General features: G+C 39.5%; 1 protein-coding gene across 3 annotated transcripts in view; it reads right to left on the bottom strand.

Annotated features, from left to right (window-relative positions):
• Nucleotides 1–3,454: 3,454 nt before the first annotated feature.
• PRPF3 (pre-mRNA processing factor 3) overlaps nt 3,455–20,906 on the bottom strand; it is a 19,623-nt gene continuing 2,171 nt past the window's right edge. The window contains exons 2-16 of one of the 3 annotated variants that reach the window (XM_007463503.1): nt 20,563–20,753; nt 19,769–19,899; nt 17,620–17,766; nt 15,964–16,047; nt 15,537–15,757; nt 14,260–14,566; nt 13,417–13,583; nt 12,556–12,635; nt 10,434–10,577; nt 9,396–9,495; nt 9,019–9,132; nt 7,536–7,654; nt 7,183–7,266; nt 6,071–6,132; nt 3,455–3,843 (exon numbers count right to left, since the gene is read on the bottom strand). In XM_007463503.1, the coding sequence (XP_007463565.1) occupies nt 3,697–3,843; nt 6,071–6,132; nt 7,183–7,266; nt 7,536–7,654; nt 9,019–9,132; nt 9,396–9,495; nt 10,434–10,577; nt 12,556–12,635; nt 13,417–13,583; nt 14,260–14,566; nt 15,537–15,757; nt 15,964–16,047; nt 17,620–17,766; nt 19,769–19,899; nt 20,563–20,707 (2,052 nt within the window). In that variant the 5' untranslated portion in view covers nt 20,708–20,753 and the 3' untranslated portion in view covers nt 3,455–3,696. The remainder of the gene's footprint in view (nt 3,844–6,070; nt 6,133–7,182; nt 7,267–7,535; nt 7,655–9,018; nt 9,133–9,395; nt 9,496–10,433; nt 10,578–12,555; nt 12,636–13,416; nt 13,584–14,259; nt 14,567–15,536; nt 15,758–15,963; nt 16,048–17,619; nt 17,767–19,768; nt 19,900–20,562; nt 20,754–20,906) is intronic. The other 2 variants (XM_007463504.1, XM_007463505.1) reach the window with 2 other exon arrangements.

Genomic DNA, 20,906 nt, shown 5'->3' with positions numbered 1-20,906 from the left:
ATCACCTGCATTCAGATTTATTCAAGTTGGACATCCTAGTTATCTTTGATTCTACCCCTTCAACTAGTTATCAAATCTTGTAGACTTCTACCTAGATATTTCTTGCATGAATTCCCTTCTTTTCATTCCCCTTGCCCTCTACCTAAAGATTATCACCTTTCTACAACAGCATCACGATCAGCTTCCTAGTATATCTCTTCAGCTTATATACATTACCAGACTAATCTCCTAGTTTTCCCCTACTCAAAAAACAAAACGAAAAAACTTCTTCCTTGTTATGTACCAAGTTAAGAAAGCCCTAAGGGCCTCTAACTGCTGTGGCCTATTCCGTTGCGGAGCACAGGCTCCGGACACGCAGGCTCAGCGGCCATGGCTCACGGGCCCAGCCGCTCCGCGGCATGTGGGATCTTCCCGGACCGGGGCATGAACCCGTGTCCCCTGCATCGGCAGGCAGACTCTCAACCACTAGCGACACCAGGGAAGCCCAAAAGCCCTAACTTTTAAGACCCTCCACAATGGTTCCAGTCTAACTTCCCAGTATTATCTCAAATGCCTTTCCTCCAAGGTTCCTTGGGCTCCAAACTGTTCCTTTTCCTTAAATATATCCTGTAATTTTCTATTTATAATTAATTCTGCCTAAAATATTCTCTTCTATTACCAAAATTCTACCTATCTTTCAAGAACTATCTTAAATTGCCTCTTTCAGGCAAACTTCCCTTATCATTCCAACTGGATCGAATCTTTTGAACAGTAGCATTTTCTGCCCTGAATAAAATTACATGTATGTTAACTACAGAATATTGCACTGAATAACATGCAAAAGCACCCTGATTGCTAAAGTGTTAATTATGACTGAATTGTCTTATCCAAAAATAATTATTTGGTACCTATATTACAATGATATTGCCATTGTTCAAGATATTTCTGGAAATTCATCAAGGTAAGCCACATATAGGAAGGACAAATCAGTCCAGTAACTTTATATTTGCATTTTTTAACAAAGAAAGCTGTTATCTACCTTGATCATTTCACTTAATTCTCCATGATAAATTCCAAATGACTTTTTAAAGTTCTCTCCAGAACGCTACAGAGGACAAATAACTGCCGTTAACTAAAGATATACATATAACTTCAGATTAAGAAAGAAATTACTAAAGTTCACAATGTATTCTAAGTGATAACAGCATCCCAAGATAGGAACTATTCTGAGTCTAGCATTCATTTGAAAGAACACATCTGTCCCTACCACCTATTTCACAAATGAAGCAGCGTGTGTAGGGACTAAGTTTGGGTTCTATTCAAACCTGGGTTCAAATTAAACTCCATCACTTACTAGCCATAACCTTGGAGCAAATTACTTACTCTTAGCTTCAGATTTCTCACCTCTAAAATCTACTTTCCTCATAAATTTGTTCTGATAAAGGAGGCAATGCATATCGAGCACAATGCTTAATACATTATAGGATCAGATAAATTAAAAAACCACCACCACCCTGAAGCACAGGGAGTTAAGACTTAAAACAAGGATTAAGTCTCATTATGGGTACAGTAAGCCCCCTACAGACGAACCTTCAAGTTCAGAACTTTCAAAGATGCAAACAGGCCCCTGTATGCCAGCTGTTGTACTGTACTACTGTACTTTTCAAGGTACTGTACTGTAAGATTCAAAATGTTTTGTTATGCATTACTGTGTGAAAAGTATTACAAACCGATTACAGTACAGCAATTGTGAATTGGGTTTTGTTGGATGTACAAACAAATTGGACTTATGAACGTGCTTTCGGAATGGAATATATATTTTTTTAAATTTATTTTTGCTGTGTTGGGTCTTCGTTTCTGTGCGTGGGCTTTCTCTAGTTGTAGCAAGCGGGGGCCACTCTTCATCACGGTGCGCGTGCCTCTCACTATCGTGGCCTCTCGTTGCGGAGCACAGGTTCCAGATGCGCAAGCTCAGTAGTTGTGGCTCACGGGCCTAGTTGTTCCGCGGCATGCGGGATCCTCCCAGACCAGGGTTCGAACCCGTGTCCCCTGCATTAGCAGGCAGATTCTCAACCACTGCGCCACGAGGGAAGCCCTGGAACTCATTCTTTTATGCAGGGAACTTACTGAACTTTAGAATGAACAAAAAGACTCCTTTTAGGTCTTCAGCAAACAATACATTTTTGAAGTTGTGTATAAATTATTTACACGCATATTTGTAATAAATCCTTTTAATAAAAGCAAAAGCACTTACTTCTGACAATGTTTTCCCCTGGATTTGCTTAAATCATGAAATATCAATTCTCTAGCTCCTAAGTCTTACAGATATAGGCTTTTTTTAGGTTTCTTCCTGCTCTAGGAATTAGTAATGTCATCTGTCTGGGTTATAGTTTGCTTAGCTCTAAAAAAGAGAGGTTGTATAGTTTTTCCTTAAGGCCTTTTGCAGTCCCTTGTCTCTTTCCACCTTTTTTATCCTAGCACTCTAATACTGCCTTAAAATTGGAACTCTAAATAGGGCCTGAAACAGTAACTTTTTAATGTTTAAAAATTTTATTTATTTTTGGCCATGCCATGTAGCATGTGGGATCTTAGTTCCCCAGCCAACGACCCAAACCGTGACCCCTGCCTTGGGAGCATGGAGTCTTAATCATTGGACCGCCAGGGAAGTCCCCACATTTTTTTTTAAGAGGTTAATTTGATAACATAGAATGTTTTAACTTCTGGTCAAGTATTCATTCTGACACTACTTCCTAGTAAACTCCAATTAGCAGGGAGGAACTCTAATGGCTCCTATGTTCAATCCATTCTCAATACATCCTCAACAGGCAACATGAAATGGAAGGATATTTATGGTAAGAATTTTGGACTTCTATGGATACTTATTCTGACCCAAATACTCCTAAAATCAAACCAGAAACATTAAATGCTTAAACAGAACTGCATCTTGTCAGATTCTTGGGGGCGGGTGGGAAAAAGAAATTACACATTGTCTTTTAGAAAAAGGATTGGTTTCTTTAATTAGTAAAGAGAAGAAATAGGCTAAATTCCCAAATCCTATTCCCTTTTACAAACTGACCCATAACAGCCTCTTTGGACTCTCCTTCTGTGTCCATTTCACCCACAACACACATTCTCATATATTCACCCATATGAGGAACTAATTTCCTGTTAAGACTACTCAGGCAAGACCAGAAGTAATCTGTCAACCTCGTGACTATCCACTGAAGGTTAAGAGATGGAAATTCCCTCTCCCCTATCCACTTAATACCTTTTCCTTCTTCACTCTGCTCCAGGAAAACAGTATTTATAATTCTTGCTCTAAGATGAGGTCAGAAATTTCCATTATCCAATCATCCATCCATTCGTTCATCCATTTATATATTCATAAATATCAATGACAAAGTTTTCTTTTTCCACAGCAATTGCTAGAAGTCTGGAGAAAAGATCACCTGAAGACCCAAACTCCAATACCTTTGAACGTGTGAAAAATATCATACCGACTTTAAAAATAACTCTTTAATCATATTCACATAAGGGGAATAAAGGGCAGCACCAGGCTGTCTGGGGAAGGAAGCAAGGTGTTCTCCCTTTGTCCCAATGTCAGCCTGGCACAGTTCTGAGATCACACACACAAGTAGGGCTGGGTTTGGAAGTAGAATAAGGGAGAGGACTGAAGAGACAAAAGCAAGAAGGAAGAGGCAAGGGCTTGCAGTAGTCTCAGTCAGTGGACTCCAACACAGATTCACTCAGCGCAAGGTCCCAGTAGTGCTCAGCCCCATGCTTTTTGAAATGCTCCCGAGCCATGTTCTCTGTAGGGCACTGTTTGAACTTCATCTCCCCAAAGCTCCGGTCTTTGGCTGTACCCTGGGAAAGAGACAAAATTTTTAATAAAAACACTGCAATTTCTAATTTAAATCAGATATAATATTCCTTTATAAAACCTAGTAACACCTGTGTAGCAATGTGCCTACCTGAACATAATTTTATGGTAAAAACAATTCTAGGGACTTCCCTGGTGGTCCCGTGGGTAAGACTCCATGCTCCCAATGCAGGGGGCCCACGTTCAATCCCTGGTCAGGGAACTAGATCCCGCATGCATGCTGCAACTAAGAAGCCCATATGCCACAACTAAAGACCCCGCATGCCTCAAATAAAAGATCCCGAGTGCCGCAACTAAGACCTGGTGCAGCCTAAATAAATATTAAACAAACAGAACAAAACAAACAATTCTAACCTCCACCCCCTTGGATATCTGCTGAGTTTTCATGACTTTATATGGGTTTGTTTTTTTTGACTGAATGGAGGATGAGGAGTTCTGTGCTCTGGTGCCTGGATGGAAGAGTAAGTCAGGAAGGACTAGGGAGGGTGAGATGGGATGAACTTGCCTCCCACCAGGCCTCCAGATTTGGGCATTTAAGGAGAAAGGAGTTAGAGGCTAAAAGGACTCTTTTCATAAGACTTAGTGAGACCATGTATATAAGCAGGAGGTTTTGGGGCCCAGTGACCAAGAACAATACAGGGGTTCGGGGGAGAGAGGAATGGGAGCCAAGGGGGATAACCTGCAGACAACTACAATAGAAAGATTCAGTACTTAGTGGAACCGCATTCTCACCAAAGGGACTAGCTGCAATGGCAGTCACAAAGTGCTACCTCAAGAGGCTTTCAGGGATCAGATTCCAAAAAGGAGGCTAAAGCACAACTTGGCTTATTTCTGAACCTGAGAAATAATATCTGAGGACTCTCAGAGATAAATGGAACAGAATTTTAAAGAGGTGAAGGGGCTGGGGGATATTAAATATGCAGATGGGGACTTATGAGACAGAGAAACAGTTATTATGGTTATTATTACCTACTTAGTATGCATAAATTGGAGGAATCTGGGGTAAGACAGAAGGATACATGAAAAACAGTAGCAATTACCTATAGAGTGGTCTTAAAAAATGAGTGAATCGGAAGGGACTATTTCAGTAAGTGCTCTTCTGTGTTGTCAGAATTTATTTTAATGAGCATTCACTACTTTGGTAGTAAAGTACTACTTTTTTTGTTTTCCGGCCATGCCGGATGGCATGTGGGATCTTAGTTCCCCAACCAGGGATCGAACCCACGCCCCCTGCAGGAGAAGTGCGGAGTCTTACCGCTGGACTGCCAGGGAAGCCCCAAAGTACTACTTCTATAATAAAGAACTAGTTACTAAATATGAGCACATTTAAAAAATAGAAGATACACACGCGTATGCAACCTAAAAGAATAAAATGAAAACATTAAATCAACACAAAGCTAGAAAATATTTACGATGTATAAAATGTATTTTGGAGTGGGAATAAAAGGATTACTGCAGTACATCAGGATAAGAATATAGTTACTGAGGAAAGAAACTTTTAATGCTTCCTGGAGAAATAGGATGATATTTTACACTTCACAAAGGGTGAATGATCCTTAGTTCACAACTTGGCCTGAACAAGCATATTCACTCATTCATTCATTCTTCAGAATAGTGTGGCTCACTAAGAAAATTTGAGGGATGAAAGAATTGTATAACCATAAAAAAATTCCATTTTAAGAGAGATTTAGTCACATTTTGCAAAGCATCATTACATAATAATCAAATTAGGTCCTCAAAATAAAACTGACAATAGGGAGAAAATAATATCCACATTTTATAGGCAAAGCAACAGTTTTTGACATTAAGTGTCTTGCCCAGTTACACAGCTAGTTAGTGATACTGCCCAGACTCCCAACTTTATATTAAGTCTAGTACTTCTTTCACTATATCCAAAGAAAAATTCTACAATTCATTTCCGTCTTTCCAAGTCTCATATCCATGACTCTGAAATAAATAAATCGAGAATTTGTATTCTTGCCACCAGTTTCCATACTTTTCCCCAGATGGCATAAACTATATACCCATCAATTTAACTAAAATATAATCAGGAAGGATTTGCTGCCAAATACTTAACAATGAATTCCAAAAAGAAATACAAATTACTTAAGAGATTAGTCATTATTTAGTTTTACCATTATATTGCTCCATTTGCATAATATAAACAATCAGGAATTAGCTAAAGTCCTGCTTCAGTGTTTAATCACCTACCTCCCAGACTAGTACACATTTGTTGGTTTTCTTCACAGCTTCCTCATCAGACTCCTCATCATCTGGAAAAGACAATATAGCTAAATCTTGCTCTAGACTTAGATCAGACACCAAGATTTAGGTTCTAAACAAACAGTACTCAAGCCTACCCAAATTCTTTTAAATATCATCACCTTTTCTCATGTATTGGGATCAAATGTCTTCTGTTACTCTTTATTTCCCCCCAATTAGACTGAAATCTCCGAACAGGTAGGGACATTAATTAATTCAACAAACATGTACTGAGGACCAATTACGTGTCAAGAGCTGTGACAGGTACTGGGAATAAGGAGATAAATAAAAGAACAATAAAAACTTGTCCTAAGCACTTCAGATGCCAAAATGATAAGAGTCCATTCTCAAGGAGTTTTTAGTCTAATGAAGGAGGACAGATATAATGAATGAAAATATCTTAGGAACAATTGCAAAACAAAATAAAATATAGGTCAATTATAGTAAAAAGTGTACTTTAAGTACAAAAATAGGGAAGAACGAAAAGTATAGAAGGGCCAAAGTTAAGAAAAGTAAGGTTCTCTGCACATGTTAAATGCTAACCCAGGTCTTCAAAGAAGGGAAGAATGAATATTGATAGAAGAAGATGGCCTGAAGGATGTCAAATATATATACAAGATAAACTTGGGCAAAAGAATAAAAGTTTATTTTCTTGAATGAAGCAAAGAGCTTTTTTTGATCTGAAAAATATTTTTTGCTCTCAATCCTTTCAAAAACTTTGTCAAAAAATTATATAATATAGACAATGCACATATGAATGCGCAGCTTGCTGAAATTTCACAAACTAAATACACTCATGTAGCCAGTATCCAGAGTCTGGGCTAACAGGGAAACCAGCTGGTAGAAAGGCCTTAAAGGACAGGCAGGAGAATAACTAATACTCATGCCTATGATCATATAATAAATACTGTATGAATGTCTAGCATGCTTAAAGTCCAAATGGGTCTTTCTAAAATTCTTAAACATTATCTGGTATTTCCAAGAGTGTCAGAGAGAGGGAACAGAGGAATGGACAGAGTACCATCCCACCTCCCACTTAATCCCCTCTAACCCCCATTCACCATCTCCCTTTGTGTTAGATGTCTGTTCATCCCACTTTATCCGATGCAGCATAAGACGCTTAAATTTCTTCTGGGCCTTGGGGCCTAGAAACAGAGAAGGAGAATTTTGCCAGAGTTGTGGAAGACAATGGGGTAGAAAGAACGTTAGTGTGCATTCAGCGCTCAGTCATTAATGTGGTAGCTGAAGCAATCCCAGGAACCACATCTTAGGTCCTTCTACTCCAATAAACACAGAAACAGAGGCCCAAGATATTAAACCCAGGTATGGCTCTAAAATACTATCTTTTTCTCCTTTCTTCCCACCATGTTAATCACTTCAAGGCCTACAGTTGCCTCAATTTTTTCAGACTCACCCCCTTCCACTACTACCACGTTGACATCCTTGTGCAGTACCACCACCCCTGTCAGGTACAGCTGCCCAGCATTGGCCTCAATCTTGAACTTCTTGGCTGGGTTGCTCAAATTTCGAACTCTGGAGAAGGGAAAGTTTAGTTATGGCTTTCATTTTAGCATCAGCAGCTGCCTGAATGGAATGGCAAATAAAAATGGATCCAAAATAGTTTTCTCTCTAAAAACAAAGGCATTTGGAATAAGCAAATATACTAATGCTTAAAGGTAGAATTGATGAATCCAGAAGTATTTCTACTGTCTTAAACTTCTTCAAAGTCTAGCACTGTACACTTTACAACAAATAGCAGATGATCAAAATTTAGTCTAAGAATGAAAGAGAGATATTTACCATCATCCAAAAATATTTATATGCTAGTTCTTAACAGTATAAAGACCAACAAATTCTTTGCCCTCTAGATGCTTATAATATAAAGTAGTCACAATGCTATGCCTGAAAAATTTCTTGAAGAATATGCGAAAAACTGTCAGTGGCAATTACCCACAGTGAGTGGTCCTAAGGGATCAGAGAATAGGAAGGGGACTTTTTCAGTAAATGTCCTTCTGTATTGTTAAAATGTTTTTTATCTTAGTAAGCATTCACTACTTTTATAATAATGTGCCATTTTTATAATAAAGAACTAAACAGGAGCACGTCTAAACAGAAGATACACATGTACTTGACATAAAAGAATAAAATGAAAACATTAAATCAACACAGAAGGTAGAAAATATTTACAACATGGAAAGTCCAGGGCTTCCTTAGTGGTGCAGTGGTTAAGAATCCACCTGCCAATAGGGGACACAGGTTCGAGCCCTGGTCTGGGAAGATCCCATATGCCACGAAGCAACTAAGCCCGTGCGCCACAATTACTGAACCTGAGTGCCTAGAGCCTGTGCTCCACAACAAGAGAAGCCACAACAAGAAGCCTGCGCACTGCAATGAAGAGTAGCCCCACTCGCCGCAACCAGAGAAAGCCCGCGCAGCGACGAAGACCCAATGCAGCCAAAAATAAAAACAAATAAATAAATCAAAAATAAATAAATAAATAAAGTCCACTTTGGAGCGGGAATAAAAGGATTACTGCAATACATTAGGATAAGGATATAGTTAACTGAGGAAAAAAACTTTTAATGCTTCCTAAAAAAATAATATTTTATGCTTCATAAAGTATGAATGATCCCTAGTTCACATCTTGGCCTGAATAAGCATATTCGTTCATTCATTCTTCAGAACTAGTATTAGTTCACTAAGACCTCAGAGATAGAAGACTAAGTTTTTAACCCTCACCAATGAAAAAGATCTACTAGCTCTTGATTTACACTAGGGTCGTTAGAAGAGACTAGAGCTGCTATTAGGTATGCTTTACACCAGTGATTCTGCCTCAATCACCTGGAAAATATTTTGGTATTTCTAAAGGAAAAGGCTGGCCCAGTTTGGACACCTACCTATAAACAGATATGTGTACCCCCTGTGAAATGTCTTCTTTAAGCTTTTTAATTTTCTTGACCTTTCTCTGTTCTGCTGTAAGTTTTCGGGCAGCGTTGGCCTCTTCATGCGCTCTGTCGTGACAGGAAGGACATCCACAAGTGAGAAAGGCATTGAAGATCAGAGGCAGGGCAGAGGGAAAGAGCGTTGGCCTCTTCATGCGCTCTGTCGTGACAGGAAGGACATCCACAAGTGAGAAAGGCATTGAAGATCAGAGGCAGGGCTGAGGGGAAGAGAGAGCAACGGAGAACTCTCCCCTCCCTCCAAATATGGATCCCCCAGAAGAGTCTGGGAAAGGTACTTGCCCTGGGTTTCCACCCAATCCCATGGCACTTACTTCTGTCTTTTTGCCATCTGAGCTCTGACATGGGCTTCTACCTTCGTGGGGTCTTGAACAGCTTCTGTTCCTAATACTCGCATCAAATTTGAAATTCTTACTGCAGTGAAGAGATAACAGAAATCAATCTCCTAAGTCATTACTCCAGCTGGGATAACCTGTCAATCTCTTCTCTACTAATTCACATCATTCACCTATTTCAAATCTCTGCTCAAAACTCACTTCCTCCAAATACTCTTACCTTGAAAGCCCATCCAATTAATTCAGCATTTGAGGGAGGTCACATAATTAATCTAAATAATTGGTATGCATTTATTCACATTGTTTGAAAATTTACGAAAGACAAGGAACTTAATTTCTTTGGCTTTCTTTTTTTCTTTTTTTTTTTTTTTTGCGGTACTCGGGCCTCTCACTGTTGTGGCCTCTCCCGTCGCGGAGCACAGGCTCCGGACGCGCAGGCCCAGCGGCCATGGCTCACAGGCCTAGCCGCTCCGCAGCATGTGGGATCTTCCTGGACCAGGGCACGAACCCATGTCCCCTGCATTGGCAGGCGGACTCTCAACCACTGCGCCACCAGGGAAGCCCTTTGGCATTTTTCACTCTCATCATAGCATTTAGTGAAAGATCCTATACATAACAGTGCTCACTCGAAATATTACTAACTGATAATGGAAACTACAGGAGTGAGGTTTTTTAAACTGCATTTTCATTTTTCAAACATTTAAGAATTATGTACATAACAACTCTATGCAAATACTCCAACTACTATCTTCATGAATTTCAAGCCTATTATTCTTCCAGGAGTATAGGAATGTTTTATGGTCAATATTAGTTTTTAAAAAAAAGCCTTAAATGACATCTACAATGACTATGTTGACCTGTCTTAATAAGCAAAGACAATAGAAAATTTAGGAAAGGAAGAACCAATGAATGATTCTGAGAAACAAAAAGCACCCAAATATAGAGAGATGCTAAAGTTCCTCTAGAGTGACAGAGATAAACTTGTCACCCTTTCTTCCCTGCCTCTAAGATACATACCTTTGGGTTCTGGAGGAGGCATCAGGCCTAGCCTGACTTTCTCTTGTAGCTCCTTCTGTGCTTCCCTCCTTGTTTGCCTTCGAAGTTTCTTCTGTTCCTTCTTGGTCAGATATACCCCCAGAGTAACTGGTGTGTCATTGTCGACTGTCAGGCAGAGAAATGAATGTACCAAAGCAATAAGCATATTAGAGGGATACAGGTGAATATCAATCACATTAAAAGGAACTTTACAGCAACATGGATTGACCTAGAGATTGTCATAATGAGTGAAATAAGTCAGACAGAGAAAGACAAATATATGATATCACTTATATGTGGAATCTGAAAAAAGGGTATAAATGAACTTATCTACAAAACAGAAACAGAGTTACAGATGTAGAAAACAGACTTATCGTTACCAGGGGGTAAGCAGGAAGGGATAAATTGGAAGACTGGGATTGACATATACACACTACTAATATGAACCTACTGTATAGCACAGGGAACTCTACTCAATACTCTGTAATGGCCTATATGGGAAAAGAATCTAAACAATAGTGGATATCTGTATATGTGTAGCTGATTAACTTTGCTGTACGCCTGAAACTAACACAACATTGTAAATCGACTATACTCCAATTAAGATTAAAAAAAAAAAAAGAAAGGACCTCTAGTTTGCTTTTAGTTAATTTTAGGTCATGATAATGGTATTATGGTTATGTCTTTAAAAAGCATTCTTTTTATTTTTTTTTAATTTATTTTTGGCTGCCTTGGGTCTTCATTGCTGCTCGCAGGCTTTCTTTAGTTGCGGTGAGTGGGGGCTACTCTTTGTTGCAGTGTGAGGGCTTCTCATTGCGGTGGCTTCTCTTGTTGCGGAGCACGGGCTCTAGGCACATGGGCTTCAGTAGTTGTGGCTCGCAGGCTCTAGGGCGCAGGCTCAGTAGTTGTGGTGCACGGGCTTAGTTGCTCTGCGGCATGTGGGATCTTCCCGGACAAGGGCTCGAACCCATGTCCCCTGCATTGGCAGGCGGATTCTTAACCACTGCCCCACCAGGGAAGCCCCTAAAAAGCATTCTTATCTTTCATGAGTAATGTTCTAACCTGTTTTTCTTTAAACAGTTGAACCCCTTTATAAACTGAAATGTGGCAAATATAGAAAACAAAATTAGAGCTGCTCCGGCTGCTCTGTGTGAGGATTTGGCGTTGGTGGGGGGTATCCAGAATCCCATTTGGATCCTACTTATTGAACCTCAACGTGCCTATGGAATACAATTTGAGAACCACTGGCCAACATTAAGAAATTTATAATTTAAGAGTCATAGGGATTGGGAAAAAGTCTTCTGAGCTCCCAAAGCAGATTTACTCAATTTGTTAAAACAAACAAAATCCCCCACTTTCTTCTAATGATTCACGCTGATGACAGCTAAGTACATTCTGATTAAGTATAATTCAATGATTATTATCCTTTTATTATCACAGGGTCTCAATCTATTTTTCTGAACTTATTAGAGATACTGGCAAGCAAATTTACTGAGTAAATTTACTGAGTAAAAACTAACCTCCTCTATTCATCTCAAATTTGATGAAAATGTTAAAATCTTCTGTGATTGCTTAAGAGGGAATATCAGTATTATCTCTACATATGAGGAAATTCTGTATTATAAGTAATTTACCCAAGGGATTCAGCTAGTTCATAGCCACAACTAAAACCCATCTCTTCTGACTGAGCCAACAGACTTTCACTACAAAAATGATAAAGAGAAAGGCTGAAGAAAAAGAAGATTGAAGAAGGCCAGGAGTTTAGTGGTGGTGTACTAGACTAGAGTTGGGCGTCAACACTATGGCAAAAGCCCAATTTGTAATATACATCAGTGAGGTCTATAGATTAGACCTCAATGCTCTACAGCTGCACTGTCCAATACTGTAGCCACTAGCTACATGTACTATTTGAATTAAAATTAAAATTGAATAAAATTAAAAATTCAGTCCCTCAGCTGTATTAATGCAACTTGGTTTTCAAGTTCTCAATAGTCATGTGTGCACAGCAGCTATAGTATAGACAGCCCAGACAGAGAACATTATCACATAAATTTCTATTGGCTAATACTTCTCTAGAGCTTTGATTGAGTAATCTCTACATTACCTGGAGGGTTGAGCTGGGCTGGATGTTCAACAAGATTTGTGATTCCAAAATAATCTTCTCTCTTGGGATTTTCCTCTGTACTAAAATTGGAGGAAGAAGGGAAAACAGGATATGTGGGTAGAGATGATTCCAAGAGAGAGGGAATCTCAGAAACACAATGAAAAAATCCACCCCCCATAATGCATTCTAGAACTTTTTACAGTAGTTGCATGTCTATAATATGTAATATATTACTTATAATTTTCAAGATGAGAAAATGGTCCCACTAAGGTTGGATGCACTCTCTACAGTCATTGTCAACCTTTTTTTTCTACCCTAACACCCCTGATGGACACCATATTCTCTCATTAGTAACAATAATTCGCTGGGACAGAGGCTGACAAAGGAAGCATAAGGAAAGGCTGAGACAGTCTCCTAAAGCCATGTATCAGAATAATGGAGCAGATATGACTGAAGCTCACCAAATGTTTCTTATACGCTTTATTTATCATTCTCTCCCCCATCAACTAAGAATCCTTGCTCTATTCTAGGACTGGATCTTTAAGAAATGTAAACACCTATTATAAGTAGCAAAAGAAGGTAATTAAGAAAACAAATATGGTAAAAACAAATAACAATGTATAACAAAGCAAGCAGAAATTTTACAGATTATTTGTATAGATTATTTAGACTATATGTGCCCAATCCTCCTACATTAACCGAAAAAACTAAAACAACCCATACAACATATTCTTTACAAATATATGAGCTTGTATATGGTTATCTATCTTCCCTGGATTTAAATTTTTTACTTAATGCACAAGTACCATCTTTCCCATTAAAACTCTAGCCTTATTAAAAGGTATTAACCAACAAACTCACAGGTCAAAGCCATTGGGGATGATATAAGAGTCCCACCACTCAATTTCAGGGATATCACCTTCCTTCAACTCCTTCTTAGGAGCAATGAGAGCCAGCCTAGTTGAAGTATGAATGCCTGTTTTTCGAGCTGCCTGTGAGATCTCTGCCTGCAGCTTCTCCAGCTGAGCCTAAAGACAAGACAAGAAGATAAACTGAAGTCAAAGAAAACAGGGAAGTAGTAGAATCCCAAACTTTAAAACACTCCCTTGTTGAACTCTACCTCTAATGCAACAAATTCATACTTTCTGAAAGCTTAGAAAAAGGAGCTGTTCTGCTTTACTTTATCCTTTACTTGGTTGATTTACATACATTTCACTCTCATCACTAGCCCTTTACCCCACAGTGCCTGCCTGCAGCAAATATGCAGAAATGGAATTTTATGAAAAACCTCATTCTGAGAGGATGAAAACAAGAAGGTAAAAGTCATCAAATATACAGTCAATCAAACTATCCAAGTGTGTGGACTGTCTGCAGTAAATTTTAACACCAGGCTAGCTTTCATTAGTTGCCCTGAGGGTTCTCAACGGTTTCCCTCCACTGACCGTTGTATGTGGAGAATTTTCAAATTCAATTTTATTTCTACCTAAGTAGAATGTAAGTAACTGAGAAGACAAATCAGCTAAAAATCAAGTATTCCAGGAAAAAATATAGTATTTTAAAAATTACTCATTGCTTTACTACTTGTTTATCTAATTGCCAAAAACATAGAGAACTGAGTTGACGGTTATTTCAGGATTATATTCAATTTCCTTTGTCACCTTCCTAACTTCTTCAAAATTCTAGATTATATTCTAAGCCAGATACCTTTGTGCGTAATCGCTGGGCAATCTTTTCAAATTTGCCCTTGTCGTGGAATTTGAAAGTGCGTCTCTGGCGCTGGGAAGGGGCAATTGAGACTCGGGGGTCAAAAAAGGTATTAGACTCCATGTCTTCTGATGGCTTTTCTTTTAGCTGTTGCTTAAATTGTTCCCTCTTCACAGCCCGAATATTGGCCTTCAGAGTAGGCATACGGTGTGTCAGCTCAATTTCCTTGCCGGTTGCATCTACGGTTCGACCTTGTTCATCAAGAATCAGTGGTGTAGGTTTAGTTTGATCTTTTAACTCCACCTTCCTGAAAAATAGCCCACAAAGGAATAAATCCCATTTGGAACAGTAAGTCAAGCAAAAAAAAAAACCAAGCAGAAAATAAAAAACAGGGCTTCCCTGGTGGCACAGTGATCAAGGATCCGCCTGCCAATGCAGGGGACATGGGTTCAATCCCTGGTCCAGGAAGAGCCCACATGCTGCGGAGCAACTAAGCCCGTGTGCCATGACTACTGAGCCTGTGCTCTAGAGTTTGTGAGGCCCAACTGCTGAGCCCGCGTGCCTATGCTCGACAAGAATAGCCACCACAATGAGAAGCCCGCACAGCGCAATGAAGAGTAGCCCCCGCACAGCAATGAAGACCCAACACAGCCCAAAATAAATAAAATTTAAAAAAAAAAAAAAAAGGAAAAATGAAAACCCAACAAAGACAACTAGGTTACAAAATTCTAAGGAACATAAACCCATCAGTGAATAATAATAACATCTTGACCAAAACTATCAAACTGGATAGTTGAGTATAGAGTACAATCAGATGAAATGAACTTGTAAATTACAATGGTAAGAAGTTGGAATCATATCTTCCTTTACTCCTTAATTCTTGAGTCAGACAGGGGATGGCAAACCAATTAAGGTGTTAAAAATGAAGTCTATCACCTTTACCCAGTTGTAGAGAACTCTCAGATCTGGTCTCACTCAATGTGGTTTAATGGATATAGTTCTGACCTGGGATCCAGGAAACCTGGCTCTATTCCTAGCTCCAATATTAGAGGAATAATCTTAACTTCAGTTCTACCAATTGTAAAAAGAAGATAAGTAAACTCTGCAACAAGGTAACCAAGAGAATAAATTCAATTGGTATTTATTGAGTATATGTAAGAAATATGAAACTGTCTAAGAAATTATTTAAGTTCCTTGCAAGAAGAGGATCAATAACATTCAAATGTATTTATTGCTTCTCAAGCTTCAGAAACGAGTTCCATGAAACAGATACTCACGGGGGAGCAATGCCCATAGCATGGAGATTGGCCAGGCCCACCATGTTAGCATTGCCGATGAGCCCTGGCTTCAGTGCCAGCTGGGCTTGGATGCGGGCTTGTAGTTCAGCTGCTTTCCTTGCCTTCTCAATGGCATCATTCATGAAAGTGGCAGCCTGGGAGGGCTGAATAGTGTTGCCAATTGGAAGTCGCTCTGGTTGGGAGGAAGAAGGAGTCTTTGGCTGTGAGAGAGAGAAAAAGAAATCAGAATCAGAAAAATTAGACAGGCAGGCAGATCTCCCCCGACCCCCCCCCACCAACCACAGAGTGGTAGACTGTGGTAAATTCGGGGTGGAACATGCAGTCATCTTCTGGACTCTCATTTGAGTGGGTGGCAAGAAATTCAGTGCTAAAGATTCTTATTTTCAGAGAAATCCGGTTACAGTACCTGAGGCGTAGGGGGGCTAATGAAACTTAGTTGTTTTTTCCTTTCCTCGATTTGCCGTGTTGCTGCCTCCATCATCTGTTTGATCTGCTCTCAGTGGGGGAAAAAGTTGAAAAACTGTTAACATCTCTTTTTTATTTCTCTCATACAGGTTCCTAAACTCAAAGGGCTTTCAGATTTAGAGAACAAAAAATTTTTGAATGACCCCATCATATTCTGCTTGTACCATAGGCTAGAAAATGTAATAAAGATAAGCGTACAGAGCTGAGCACTGGAATTTTTCAACCTATCTTCCCAAGGCAGGATTGGCATGTTAAGTATTGATAGTAACATAGCTTGCTAATTAAGACTTTGGAGTCAGGGAAACCTGAGTTTGAATCTTAACTCTGCCATTTAATGCTTGTGTGACCTTGAACCCATATTTAATTTCTAAACCTCCAAGTGTCTAAAAGGGGTAAAAATGGTACCTACCTTACAGGGCAACTGTGAACATTTAGAAAATGCATGTAAAACTGACAGAACCCATAAACATTATTACACTTAAAAAAAAAATCACCTATTTGTCCCTGAGTTCCTAGTTTGGGTAATGGGAGCCAACAATGTAAAGACTTACTTCCTAATCTCTGTAAGTACTTTCCTCTGCCCTAAAGAAGTTCAGAATAATAAGCTTTGAGGATATGATCAAATAACTCTTCTTGAATTTTCCAGAAGAGTCCTGTGTCAAGGCGCTTCAAAATATTTTAAAAAAATTATTTTAAACATTTTTTTGAATAGGTGGTATATTTACATAGTTTAAAATGCAAAAAAGTACAAAAGGGTATACTGTGAATTCTTCCACCCCATTTTCTATAAAAAAACATCATCAGTTTCTTTCCTTTCAGAAATATCATACATAATATGCAAATCCATCCATCCACCCACCCACCCATATATATGTATATATTCTATTTCTCCTGTAACAAATTTTAAGTGGTACAAGAAATATTTACTACTTATGTGGTATCAAAATTTTTTGTTTTTGTTTTTGTTTTTTTTGCGGTACACGGGCCTCTCACTGTTGTGGCCTCTCCCTTTGCGGAGCACAGGCTCCGGACGCGCAGGCTCAGCGGCCATGGCTCACGGGCCCAGCCGCTCTGCGGCACGTGGGATCTTCCCGGACCGGGGCACGAACCCGTGTCCCCTGCATCGGCAGGTGGACTCTCAACCACTGCGCCACCAGGGAAGCCCCAAAATTTTTTAACAGTGCCCATTTTAAATACACAGATAATTCCTATTAAAAACATACAAAGTGAACTCAAAATTATTTAAGTGGATTATATCTTTGCTGTGTTATAGTATTTGGAAATTCTTCTCTGCCATCATGTTGAGTTCTAATCATTTCAATAATTTTCTTACTGACACAGTGAAGTAGATATTTGGGCAAATGATGTATGTAACACACCTTCCTTGCCACATAATAGGTGCTCAGTAAATGCTATTTCAATAGCCTTCAACTGGAATACTTCTGGTTAAACCAAGAAATGATGAAACATAAAGCAGGACATAAAATTTTTCCAATGCTAACAATTAATTCAAATTAAGGCCACGATAAATCTGGACCCATCCATCTCTTACTTCTTCAGCTCTCAAAACCACCGCTTCCAGTTCTTAATTACTAACCTGGAGCTTAGTCAGCATGCCAGGACTCTCTGAGGGAGGCCCAGGGATTACTTCTGGCTCCTCTTCCACCTCCTCAAAACGGGGTATCCGTCGCTTTTTTACTCCTGATGATTCCTTGGAGATCTCAGAGTCATCACCAAACACTTCCTAAGGGAACCCAAGATGAAAGAAGACTTGTATCCCTGCCCATGGGAGAAGGGAAGAATAATCCTAGTCCTTATCAGCATTTTGTGGCTTTTCCCAGAGTCTTCTAGACCCTCCACCAAATGGACCATCTCACCCATCTCAACTTCATTATTCTCCTACTCCAGTCAAACAAATTTCATCCCATGTGCTTATAAATGTTCCCATCCCAAGGTCTTTGCAAATCTTACTGCCCACATTTGTAATGATCTCCCTCAACTTTTCCCCCAGTCCAAATCCTGCCTAAAACTCACCTCCTCCAGGAAGTTTTTCTCATTAATAATCTCATCCCACTCTGATCAAACTGTTGTTTCACATCCTTTCAGCGCTTAAGAGCTTGGTTCATACTAAGTAAAATTACACTGCTGATATTCTGTTTGCCAAGTGTTAAGTCTTTCAATGTTAGTACGTACTTTCTCCCAACTAGTGTCTAAGCTCTTCCAGGACAGGGGCTTTCTCTCTTTTTCAGTATTCCCCAATAACACTTTGTTCTCATCAAACAATGGGAACTCAAATATGTTGACTAATTTGCAAGGTGAACTTAACAGGACCAAGAGTGGCCAACTGGAAGGGACAATGGGAAAAAGCAAATGTACACACCGGTGGTAGGCTTTGGGTGACATCCCCTCTTCACTAGGAGGGCTCGTGTTTTGCAAGGACATATCCTCGGCCAGGGGCGAGCGCTTCCTGGAACTCCTACAGTTCAAGAAAAAGGACTCTCCCATAATATATTGTGTGGGGTGGGGACTGAATGGACCAAAATGGGACCCGAATCCCAAGGCTATCTAGATACCTCCTTCAAGAAACCATTTTTATTAATCCCACCCAATGTAGTCACTTTATTCACAGCAGGCCCTCAGCACTTAAACAGTAGCACGCCCTATCAAAACATAATCTTCACTCTACAGATCTGTGTATACTATGGATCAAGCATTCCCCCTTAAATGTAACAAAATTCAACGAAAGTCTGAAACTCTATAGTCAACCCTAAAATTTACATGAAACTGCTACTCAGATTTTATAATTTGTGACTGTATTTTGTTGTGCCCTCCCATCCCCCAACCCTTAAACTGCAAATTCCTTTAAGGCAAGGACTATCTTTCATTCCTCTGATAACCCTACAAAACCCTAAACACAAAAAGCACACAAATCTCTATTACTCTTGGTTCCACAGCCTGGCCAGGGACCAAGCAGACACTGCTTATTCACTCTTGTGCCTCAGGAAAAACAAAAGGATAGCCAGGATATCAAAACCACTTTGGAAGGTTTTTGATGGGAGTCACAGAAAAGATTTTTTTTTTAAGAGATAGAGAAAAGAGATAGATCAGCTACTTGACACTGCTAATACTGAAAGAGGCCATGACCAATCAGCAACTATAGGATAAAAAGAGAAGGAGGTAAGGGAGGTAATGATGGTCCCTTTAAGTATTCTACTCATGGGGCCAGAGGACTGGCAATATACTATGTGGAAAACAGTAGGCTCTCAAGACACACAGTAAAAAATCAACTGCTGTTAGGTGTCCCATCTACACGTCCATTGCAGAGTAATATCTCTAAAGGACGAACAATGAGGTCTATGGCTCAGGTAGCAGTGAAGTCACATTCTGAAGCAATCTATTAGGCCTCAAGTAAATCAAAGTGTAAAATCTTAGAGCAATCAATTTATTTAAAAAAAAGAAAAAGAGAGAGACTTAGGGAAACATGAGAACCAAAACTCCTAACTGTATATGAAAAAGGACAAAGCTACCTACTGTTTCCTTGGAACGTTTCAACCCATGAACTTAGGTAGTTCATCACCATAAGACGGTGATAATACACGTTCACCCCCTCTACTTCAATGTCTAAGTACCTCTCTTAAATATTAGGTATTCTAACAGTGGATATTAAAGTGTGAGCCAGGTAAGCTCAGCAACTTTGTTACCATTCAAAACACTCCAAGCTCGTCAGATAGTTAACTGTAACCTACCTTTAGCTCTCGTTTTCTGCTCCTGTCACTGCTGGACTTGGAATGCCTAGAGCTTCGGCCTTCCTCCACAGCCTCAAACAGTTTGTCCACAAATCGGAGAGTAGAATCATCAAGAAAAGGTTTCAGGTGGTCTGGCAAGAAAAAAAGAGGTGGTAAGGTTGAAAAGGTAAAAGTACTTAGTCCAATACTAGGCATACAACAGATGCCAACACTGGAATTTTATCCCTAAGAGGGAGAGAAATGCTTTCTTAAGTTCTTTGTAGGATTCTCATACATTCTCTTACACTGAATGACCTTGCCCCACAAGATAAAAATAGTTATAATTTTTTGGCGTAGGAAGTAGCATAGCCAGAGTAACCTGTTTAGGCTGAGCATCAAAGTTTAAGATGAATAACCACTCTAACTTTTCCCAAACAGCAGTTGGAGGAGACTACCTTAACAAAATCTGCCTCCCTCAACATTTTTCATGTATTTTATAGAGACTTCTATATGTTTAGATGTCGATCTGAATCTGAATATACCCATCTGACTTTAGTATATTTCCTAAGTAAATATAATTTAGGTAACTCAGTGCAGTGCTCAAAGGAAATCAGTCTGAGATTCAAAATATGTCACAAATAGTATAAAAAATAAGAGAAAAAGCAATATTAACTATTTAGGCTATTTCCATTATAATGCAAGAGAAAATGTGACCTTTTTTTAGACACTCCCAACAGAGAGAATTTGGGGGAAGTTCAAAGCAGTATTCGGGGTCATCCTACACGTTAAGCCAGAAGTTTCAGAAAGGTACATACCAGCTGCCTTCTTCTTGTCCATGCCCTTCCCCACACAGTTCAGTGCTGCTGTGACCACTGTGGGCTCTGAGAAACCCAGCACCCTCTTCACTGTCTTCTCTATCCATGGTTTCAGCTCATCCAGCTCCCTCTTAGACAGTGCCATTCTTCAGGAAAAGGAGGATAGCTCAAAATAGGATTCAATACTGCACCTAAAAAGAAACCAGTAAAGAGTTAAGTCAGAGGACAGGAGAAGACTAAAATGACCCCAGGCAACAGTTAGTATATCAGGAATCCCTTCCCCACCTCTATTCTCAATCCTAGGCAAGTTCTTCTACTTCATTTCAAGCCAAATACTTTCCCTA

This window comes from Lipotes vexillifer, unplaced genomic scaffold (genome assembly GCF_000442215.2).
Source record: "Lipotes vexillifer unplaced genomic scaffold, Lipotes_vexillifer_v1.1 scaffold1034, whole genome shotgun sequence".
In the NCBI taxonomy this organism is placed as follows: Eukaryota; Metazoa; Chordata; class Mammalia; order Artiodactyla; family Lipotidae; genus Lipotes; species Lipotes vexillifer.
The sequence above is the reverse complement of the archived record's forward strand: the minus strand, read 5'-3'. Positions and strand labels throughout refer to the sequence as shown.